The sequence below is a fragment of the Gymnogyps californianus genome, chromosome 2 (assembly GCF_018139145.2).
Source record: "Gymnogyps californianus isolate 813 chromosome 2, ASM1813914v2, whole genome shotgun sequence".
Lineage (NCBI taxonomy): Eukaryota > Metazoa > Chordata > Aves > Accipitriformes > Cathartidae > Gymnogyps > Gymnogyps californianus.
This window is the reverse complement of record NC_059472.1, coordinates 51,261,553-51,271,682: the sequence shown is the minus strand read 5'-3', so window position 1 is coordinate 51,271,682 and position 10,130 is coordinate 51,261,553. Positions and strand designations below refer to the sequence as shown.

Genomic DNA, 10,130 nt, shown 5'->3' with positions numbered 1-10,130 from the left:
GTATATCATGCTTTAAAATTTTTTATCCTTCCCCTCCCAGTCTTGGAATTTTGCTCTCCTGAAGTTTTATTGCTTTAAGACAGCGCATACAGATTGTGACTGTGTATTTTCTTCATCTATCATTTCCTTTTCCCTTCCCTGCTTATCCTCTAGATGTGTTGACTTTATGACTCAGTCTGAAGTTAACTGTTTCCCTATTTTCCATCTGCTCAGCCAGAGAGAAGCCAGTGAGCCTGCATTCAGGTGCTTTGGGTTTGCAGGCTTTCTAATTCCATGCATGGCACTTAACTACTGACTGATACTGGTGCAGATAATGAAAATGGCCGTCTGAGTCCACAGAGAATCTAAACTTGATGGGCAGTGAAGCTCTCAAAATATAAAGGCATATTCAGATGAAATCATATCATGGCCATTTTTCCTGGGCATTGCTTGTATATTATTGTATATAACTCTACTGCGGGGGGTGGTGTGCGTCTGAGAACATATGTATCGTGGTGTGAGAACAATGCATGATATATCCCATATGCTACTATGGGTAGGAAAAACAACAGATTATCTAGGGTTTGCTAATTTTTCCCCGCGAATATAACTGACTCTTATTCTTATAAGTGGAAGTTTTGCATAACTAACAAAGATAGAAAAAACCTAAATATAAGAAATTGGGCTAAATTCTAGTTATCATCCTAAGCCTAGGTAAATGGATTTGTTAAAGGGGGACACAGCTCATTAGCGCTGCAACACAACCACAAAACTGCTCTGTATTTAGCACAGAAGCGTAAGATTCTCGCCGTCTCGTTCCTGTGAGACATTCTGAATGGCAGAACCATGTGGATTTGGTTATTTCTTCTCTGTCCCAAAAGCCTTGTCCGAGGACAACAGAAGCCATTGCAGAGCATAACTTTCAGGGTCCAGACGCTCTGAGATGGCTCCCTAGGAGCTTACCCCACTCAGTAAAACTGATCTGGTAGATTGGTTTCATCCTCACTTGGAGAGAGTGGAGGTCCTCAAAGGAAGGGACTGAGGACCTCGGGCTGAGGGTAAGGATGACAGGGCATTAGCAAGTTTGATAGGAGTCATCTCTATACATGCGAGAGGGAAACTACTTACATTGCCACGTACAAAATTTTTTTGAGGTACTGGCTACAGCTCAGTCTATTCAATTTCTCTGTCTTATGCCCTGCTGGTCAGAAAATCAGTCCACTAATTGAAAAGAAAGAACTTGGCTAAAGGACATAGGGATACAACTGTACGATAAAATACCCAACTGACAAAGTAACATTACAGCAGCACTAAGAAGCTAGCACTATCACATCTCCTAATGAAGTGTCTGAAAATTAACATGGCTGAAACCAATTGTTATTAACAAAAAACCCAGAGATTTATAAGAGTTATAACTCTTATAATTATAAATCTATCTTGCACAGAGAATTTTGATAGTTTATTATATCTGTGTTATGGAAATCTATAATTGTCCTTAAAAAAAACATAGCAAAGGTATTCTCCATTAAATTTTCTGCACTTTCACAAGGGATTTGTTCTAAGTTTACTATCTTTTCCAAGTTCCAAAAATAAAAATAAATAAATCTTAATGTTCTTAAACTGCATCTGTTTGAATTCTTAGTTACATTTGTCACCTGATCCTCAGCTGGAATGAACTGATATAACACTGGAGTCTCCTCAATTTATACTGCTGAAGGTCTGGCTTCCTACCACATTTAAACATAAGGTTCTACTTAAAACTTAAGAACTTGATGAGACTATGGGCAGGGTAGAGCTGAGGCTGAAGTAAACCTGAGGCAGTGTCTAAATTTTTGACAGCAACAGTACCTAAAAATACAAAAACCTTGCTGGAAACAGATCCCAGAAAAAGCGCTGCCTTATTAATAGAGATCAGATCATAGAAAATTCTTGCAGAGGAAACTATGAAATTCAGATGCCAATCTAATCTAACCAATGGTTTGAAAGTCTGTTAAGAAAAGCAGTTTACAAAGAAGTGGTTTCCATGAGGAGCTGCTCAGCGTACTGTGGCAGGGAGTCTGTGCATAGCTGTTTTCCCCGATTATGATGGCCAAAGCAGCAATAGTAGCACCTATGTCAGCAAATAAAAAACCAGGATGTGAAAAATACAAGAGTAGACATTTTGTTTTTCCCCTGATGTTTGACTGATAAATCATTGGGTACTGACCAAAGGGAGCACATTCTTCTTCACAAAGAGTCAGGCATTATATGACGAAGACTTGTCATCTTCTTTTTGAACTTTAAGTCCACGAGCAACTCTATAAAAAAGTACAGAAAGACAAGAATAAAAAGGAAATCCATTAAGAAGCAAAACAATAAAGTAGATGGATTTTCATGTTGCCCACTAGGAAGTTTCTTCAAGTTAAAAAAAAAAAAAAAAAAGATACATATCAGGCTCTGTAGTCACATAGTGGAGAATGATCAAGTCTAATTTGCTTAGGGAGTCTTAAGTTAGCTATACCTTTAACTGCATGCTCCAGAGTGTTCCTCTTGACTTATTCTTTGGAACTGGATGGCAAAGTTGTGTCTCACTTCCAGGGTTGCCCTAGCCCCTAGGATATTCAGTGAGTGAACATACAAAGATCAAGACTGGGAGGGACTGTCATGACTTCTACACACTGGCTACTGATGAGGACTCATGCTTTTGCCTTGAAAATGCAATTTGTCTTCTCCTGAATGGGGAAAGTGTTGTAAAGTACCAAGCATTCACCTTCCCTCCTCTTTTGGCTTAGTACTTCTCTGCAATAAAAGGGTGTGAAATACCAAAGCTAAGTAAGTCTTGCGTCAGCCACATAGACATTTTTAAGTTTTTTGTCCACAATCCCATTGAGTCATGAGTGCCTGCTAGTAAGACGTTTGTAGCTAAAACATTTCAAGAGAGACCAAAAGATATAAAAAATTGCACTTAACGTGTCATGGACTTGGAAAAGGCTCTAACGTAGTTTGTTACTAGTTGTGCAGTCTGCCAAAGGCGAGCATTCAGACATCATGCATTAGAGGAGCGCAGCAGTACTGAGAGGCAGTTCAGTGAGCAAGTCCCCTCTTACATCAAGGATCACAACTTAGCCTATCTCTATTCAAAACTGTAATGTCTGGCCTGATGCAGAGGGTTAAGAAAAAGTCTTTCATTAACTTTTCCTATGATGTTATGCAGCAAAGACAAGATGAAATATCTAGAACAATCAAGAGCTACTTTAGAAGACAGTGGTTTGAGTCAGCCAAAATAGATGAGATGCTTCACTGAGAAAGACAATGAGAAACCAGCCAAATTAGATGGTACTATTTTAAGTCTATGCAAGAGTGTAATGGTTCAGGGTTGAGCTATGATAAGAATGTGGCTGCAGATGTTGCAATTTACCTTGAGAGCCCTTGGAAAGTGAGAGAATTCATAGTGGTTTTCTATTATAAGAATATGTCAAGTAAACTTAGGAAGCAGAATGTGCAGGAGAATCTTAGTACATGAGATTGCTGGCTGGCAGAAGAAAAGACAGACCTGATATTAGGCTGTAGAGGGATGCTAAGTAAAATGGTAGCTACTAAACTACTATGCACTGCAACATTATGCAGACAATCAACCGTGAAAGAGCTGAAAGAGCATCAACTGAGATACCTGAATCATGTGAGATGACAGGAGAGAGAATAAGAGAGGCTCCAACTGGATGGATAATAAGATCTAGCAGGCACAGTACAAGGACGTTCAGAAAAAGATGGTCTATGAAGAAGGATGGCATCATCCTAGTGTGTACATCCAGAAAGAAACAGGTGAAAGAAACAAGAAAAAAGAAATCAAACAAAAGGACAAGACAAAAGTGCAGTTCTGAATAATTGAATTCTGGATTACACTAAGCACTGTGGGCATCTAAACTGTTTCTGCTGACAGAACTGCATTTTAGACCTTGCTCCTAGCTTCTGTGTGCCTCAGTATTCCAATTATAAAGAGGATAATTTCTCTTTTCCAAAGTGATATGGTAGAGTCCTTAAATACTGTGGTACAAGAAATTTCTGCAAGATGAAAAAGATATTTTCATCAGAAAAGCAGGGACCAAAATGATCTTAACAGAATGGATCTTTCCTGATGAAATGCAGTGAAGACATAGGACTGGCCTGCACATAAATGTACACTGCACCATTTTGCTGTTAAACCAGAGTGTGTGCGAGTAACCTTATTTTAGCCTAGGTGTACTGCAAAAAGCTTTTAGTAAAACTGGTGCAAGTTTACTTATAGACACAAACTGAAAAATAACCATGCATAAGCGTTTATGACAGGAGGTGATAAATGCCTTATTTCCTTGATAAAAGTAGGGAGCCTAGTCTGAGCTTGAAACGTTCTGGTTGGGGATTTACACTCTAGGCTACAGATGGGCTTAACTGATTATAATTTTGAAAGAGTGAAGAGAGCTCCAGTACTGTGGAGGAAGACTCTTCCACAGACTAAATCTTTAGGACTGGCTTCAACATAAATGCAGATATGAAACTTTTATGGGGGGACAAGATGCACAATTTAATCTTTAATGATCACTGAGTAGAGACTTGGGTCTATCTAATCTGAGATACTTTCTAGCTACCTGCTAGCATATTGGTTCATTATTATCTCAAAGAAAGTGAATTCCCACGTCACCTGGTGTGGCAATGTAGGATGGTGGATGTGGTGCCTGCACAGGAGTCATAGGTTTTGTTCTTACCTTTTCCACTGACCTGCTATGCAGCTCACGTAGCACAGCTCACAAGTCCTCATCCGTTCTAGTTTTGCTGTCTCTTAAGTTCTGGGGTACTTGCTGCCACCTTCCCCTTCCTTTGATAAATTATATTAAGTAGGAGCTAAATATTACCACTAGTATTACTCACAGAGACTATTTTTTGATGATCTCATTTTCACTGCAGGTTTCTGGTCAAGTCCTAAATATGTTATGAAATGGCAGTATGAGATGAGATGTGCTATACTGCACGTATCAGTAAGAGAATGAAAGAGAGAGATTATATCAGCAAGGCTATTTTGGAGCAAACATTCTTGACTTGAAATTTTAAATCCATTCTTAAATGAACATGTTTTAAAATAGAAAGCCCAAACACAAAGAATGATCTATAATCATAGTAGTGTAAATGCCTACTAATGTAACATAGTCTGTTTATGTTAAAATAATACAGATCCAGAAACACTTTCAATTGCCTATATTTATTCAATAAAGTGCTCAACATCTGTCAGGTAACAGAGTCTACTCCTTGCAGACAGGAAGAAACAAGGAAAGCAAACCTTATAAAGGCTGAAGGAAAAAGGAGGAGAGGATTTACTGGGAGGAAAAAAGGGCAGGTAGCTGGAGAAGAGCATTTTCTGCAGAGGACCTCTGTCTTATAAACGCTGATTGCTGAGAGCTGCCAGCTAATAAATTCTTATCTGTGTTTCTGGAACCTGTAATTACAACAAAAGATGACATGAGGGAAAGATGAAGTATCATCCCATGAATTATTGATACTGACCTTTTTACAGGATGAAGTTCTATGTTAGATAGGGTGAGGCGAAGCTCAATGAAGTCAGTAAGTGCTTTTCGCTGGGTTTCTGCTGGCTTTGGATTTGGCTTAAAATAGATTAAAAAAAAGAGATACGGAGTTTAGAAATTCGGAGAGTTGCATTCAGGAAAAAATTTCTCACTCCTCTATTCTCCTTACTCTACTCTTCCTTCCTGTGGTCCTAAAGCCCTGCAGAAGCCAGGCTAGACTCGTGCCTGCACATGGTCATACCACAGCCTGCACAGTGCTGTCAGACCAGGATAGCACTGAAAATTTTCAGTTTTCCATCTGCTAGTGACAGGCCACGCTGTCATGATCATCTCCACGTATACACCCGCACTCCTGCTCCTGTCTGCTTCCTCACATACATAATTCACTCTGGCTTTACATAGCTCCAAGGTCCCTGCATAAAATTTTTGGTCACTTAGACTTTTTATAGGAATCAAGTTATTGAGTACCCCTGTTGGGAATGCTGCTATAAACATTTTTTTCCAACTGCTTTGAGTCAAAGGCAAAAGTTGTCATAACATTTTTCCTAAAATCTGCCCACATCTTTAGGCATCTCCAGAGATTTTTCAAGAAAATCTAAAAGGTGGCATTTTAGTCTCTTTCTAGAAAACACACTGAATAAAAAAATCTTGTTTGGCATAAGTGTTTAACAAAAGGACAGAAAAATCACCCAGAAGGCCAACAACATCTTTTTAAATCTAGCTATACATTAAGCAAAACGCATATAATTTTATGAGGGAGGGAACAGGCTCTCTTTTTCTATCTGGTAGGCTAATTTTCTGAATGTTTGCAAAATTTCATTCCGGTTTTTAACTTTTAGGAAACCAGATCCAAGAACATGTCATTATTTTACTAAAGTATTAGGTTCTTGATCATGTAAGCTGTGTTTTCTCATGTGATACTTCCCCATAAATTCACTGATGCTCCCTGTTTGAGAAAGGACATTTCTTGTGAGGAAGGGCTGCCTTTTGTGCTGTGCAACCTACCAAACAGCTCACAAGAATCTTCTCTTTAACATGAGATTGCAAAAGATCTCCTGAAGCTGGATTCCTTACCTGAACTACCCGCAAAACTATGCCAGAAAAATTTGTCAGGTATTACTCTATACAAGTGCAGTCAAAGAAAACTTGGAGCAGATTGTAACAGACACAGGATTATAGCTCTCCATCTCAAATTCTTAGTTTAGGCACTTATTTTCTATACTTTCACAGTACATTCTGCGATTTTTTTAAAGCTTCATCAAATGTATTTGAATCACCTGGTTTATGCTCTGCTTATTCTTATTCTAGGCTCATGCTTCTCAGAAAACCCTTCCCAAGTGTATATTGTGGAGACCAGGGACAGAGGTGCAGAAGAAGAATTCAAAACTCAAAACATGGAAGTGCTGCTTACAATCCCCACACACGTAGAGGCAGGGCTCTGTGCAAGAAGTGTGTCCAAACTAACTAAAGGTTATTTCTTTTGCAGTTATTTCAATTTGAAGCATTCATAGCAAAAGATGCCTTGTCATTAAAATCAACAATCTCACCACTGGAGTCCAGTTTGTAGGAATGTACAGGATAACTGGAGTAAACTAATTTCCCCAAATGTTGTGCAAGACAGTAAGTTTCTTTCTGGTTGAAGAGGAGAAAATCTTTCACAGCTTGTTGGATATATACAGGAGCAACATCTTTCAGAGATTGCTAACTGAATGGCCAGCCTGGAGACAATCTGACTACTCTGAAAGAGATTGTGATGATTTTCTAATCTTCATAATTGTAATCTTCATCAGTTCCTCTTAATATTGTACTTTATAACGGATTTCCCTTAAAGTACCCAAATGTTTCTTTTCTACCAGGAACATGCTGTGCTCAGCTTTTATTCAATTTAATTCCTCTAACAATAAAGAGGGCAAGGATGCTCGGCAAGTTAATGGATGGCAGGCCTTTGTAAGAGCTTGCTTGCTCTGGACTTAAAGGCCACTTACATCAGATACTTCCAGATCTCCATTTGTAAAAACTGATATACTCCAGGATATACTTAGGATTTAACAGGTTTTCAAGAAATAGGTTGAAAGGACCAGCGGATAACCTATCTGATAGCGCGGCATTTTGTTTAATGGAACATTTGAAGATGGTGTTGCTTGTTTGTATTCAAACCTCTCATAGTTTTTATGAAGTATAAGCTATTGTAGGAAGGGACATGATGGACATGTGCAATAAGATAATTTCCTTTCCACAATGTCACAGTTGGAAAAGGAGAATATTTTTAAGCTGCTCTAGAAATTGAAAGCATTTATGCATAGAATAGCCAAATCTGATATATTTACATTGGCAGCATGCTACATTTATGAAAGCCAACTTTTCTATGGAGGACGCAAAAATTGTCTCCTACAGATATGTCTCTATGGTGTGCTAAAGCCATAGCGGCACAAAACCAAGGGTGGTGATATTTTCTTGCAGAGAAAATCAATAGCTTGCGGCTGGTGCTTCCTGAAATAGTATACCAGGGATCTCCTTTGCTAGTGCTGTGTGGCATGTAGCATAGCCCTCATAAAGTTATTAAATACTTTGCTACTCACATGAATCGCTATTAAAATATTAGAGGTATATGTATCTAACCATATCTTTGTGCCTGAATCTGGCAAATTTTATTAAGAGCACTGGATGTGTGAGTGCGTGTGGGGTTGGAAATGTGAATGGGTATGAAACTTAAGATAGCAACGTCATTAAGCAGTGCAACTCCTGATACAGATGACATGGTTCTTAGGCCTCCTTCTCCGTCCCCAACCTCCCCCCCAGCTTCTAGGTTATCCAAAGCCTGTGCCAAATACCTTCAAAAAGACAGGAGACTCATTGTCTGCCCTCGATGAGCAGGAACACCCATTTCACAAGGAGCCGAGAGCACTGGCTGTGCATTGCAGCAGGGTGGCCTGGGCTGCACGGTTTCCAGCAGCCTCAGAGCACTGAAAATGGCAAGAGGAGCTGCGATTTCTGCAGCACAGTTGCGCAGGGTGTCTTCCCAAGGCCCTGCAGATGGAAGCAGGGTGTACCTTATGTGGAGGTAGCCCTGTGCGAGGAGAAAGCTGGGAAACCTTAATTTTACTGCCCGTATGTGACATGACAGGTCACGGCTTACGAGGATGGATGCACTGAGATTTCTTCATGGTCGGTTAAAAATACTAACCCGCATAGTACTGAAAGGGGAGGATCAGAAAGCTCCAGCTGAGCCGTGGGGTGGCGGGGGGGGGGGGGGGGGGGGGGGGGGGGGGGGGGGGGGGGGGGGTGGCGGGGTCCCACCTCTCAGCAAGCCCGCGGAGCTGGGCGTTAGGGCGCACACCCGGGGCAACCCTACCGGCCCGGAGACCCTTCCCTTCCCCCGCCCCGTCCCGCCCCGTCCCGTCCCGTCCCGTCCCGCACGCCCCGGGAGACGAGGCCCGCTCCCCCGGCGCCCCGCACCGGGGCTGCCTCTCGCCCCGCCCCAGCCCGCGCACCGCAGGCAGGGAGGCGCGGGCAGAGCGCGGGCAGCCCCCCCTTGCCTCCTCCCGCCGCCTCCCAGCCGGGCCCGCCCGCCCACCGCAGCTATAGGGCCGCCCTGGGGGCGGCGAGGGCAGAGCCCGGCGCAGGATGGCCGCGGCGCCGGGCTCCCCGCTCCTCTGGGCGCTCCTCACCCTCTGCTCCGCGCAGCCGGACCCCCCCGGCTCCCGCGGGATGGGGCTCAGCCTCCACCCGCCGTACTTCAACCTGGCCGCGGCAGCCAGCATCTGGGCGACGGCCACCTGCGGGGAGGCGGCGGCGGGCGGCGGCGGCGGGCGGCCGGAGCTGTACTGCAAGCTGGTGGGGGGGCCGGCCGCCGCCCCCCTGGGGCGCGCCATCCAGGTAAGTGGGCGGCCGTGTGGGGCCGGAGAGGGGTCGCGGCGCCGGGACCCCCTTCCCCTCGCACCCCGCTCCCCGTCCCGCGCCGCCTCCCGGCGCTGCGAAGCGGCGGGGGGTGTGTGCGTGTGCGTGTCCCCTTTTGGGGCGTCCCCGCCCCTCCGGGGGTGCTGGCGTTACCCTGGGGTGCGTGGTCTCAATTTTCTGAGCGTTTTCTCCGGTCTGGGCGCGTGCCGCGAGCAGAGGAGGGGAGCGTGGACCAGCGGGACCCCACGCAGGGAAGCGCTGGGCAGGGTGGAGGCGGGCAGCGGCGCTTCTGCCCGCGCCTCCGCCCTCAGGTGTCCCGGCACCTTCTGGAGACCCCCCGCCCTCTCCCGCCGCGGGTAGCGGCTGCCCCCCCCCCCGCCGCCAGCCCCGCTGCCCCAGCCGCTCCCGGTGCCCACGGTGCTGCGGCTGCTCCCGGGGGTGCGTGAGCCGCTCGTCCCGCCGGGCGCCTGGAGGTGGACTTAGGGGGTACCCAGGCGGTGTTTTGTGGCCTCAGCTCTTGGCCCATGGTCTGTGGAGAGCAGCGCGATGCTTCTGGGAGTAAAGCAGTGAGCCTAGGGGGGAATGGATGGGGACGTACTGCACTGGTAACCTCTCACTGGAGAGCGGGCATCTTCCCGGGGGGGCGGTAGGAAAAGAGGTCCGGTTTTAGTCAGGTGGCTTTGTGGTATTTTACAAGCACTAAGTGTGAGGCTCATCGTC

At 44.5% G+C, this 10,130-nt stretch overlaps 1 protein-coding gene across 1 annotated transcript in view; it reads left to right on the top strand.

Moving 5' to 3' along the window:
* The first annotated feature begins 9,137 nt into the window (after positions 1-9,137).
* The window catches only part of LAMA3 (laminin subunit alpha 3), a 122,274-nt gene continuing 121,281 nt past the window's right edge, over positions 9,138-10,130 (top strand). The window contains exon 1 of the mRNA XM_050890736.1: positions 9,138-9,389. Within this exon, the coding sequence (XP_050746693.1) occupies positions 9,138-9,389 (252 nt within the window). The remainder of the gene's footprint in view (positions 9,390-10,130) is intronic.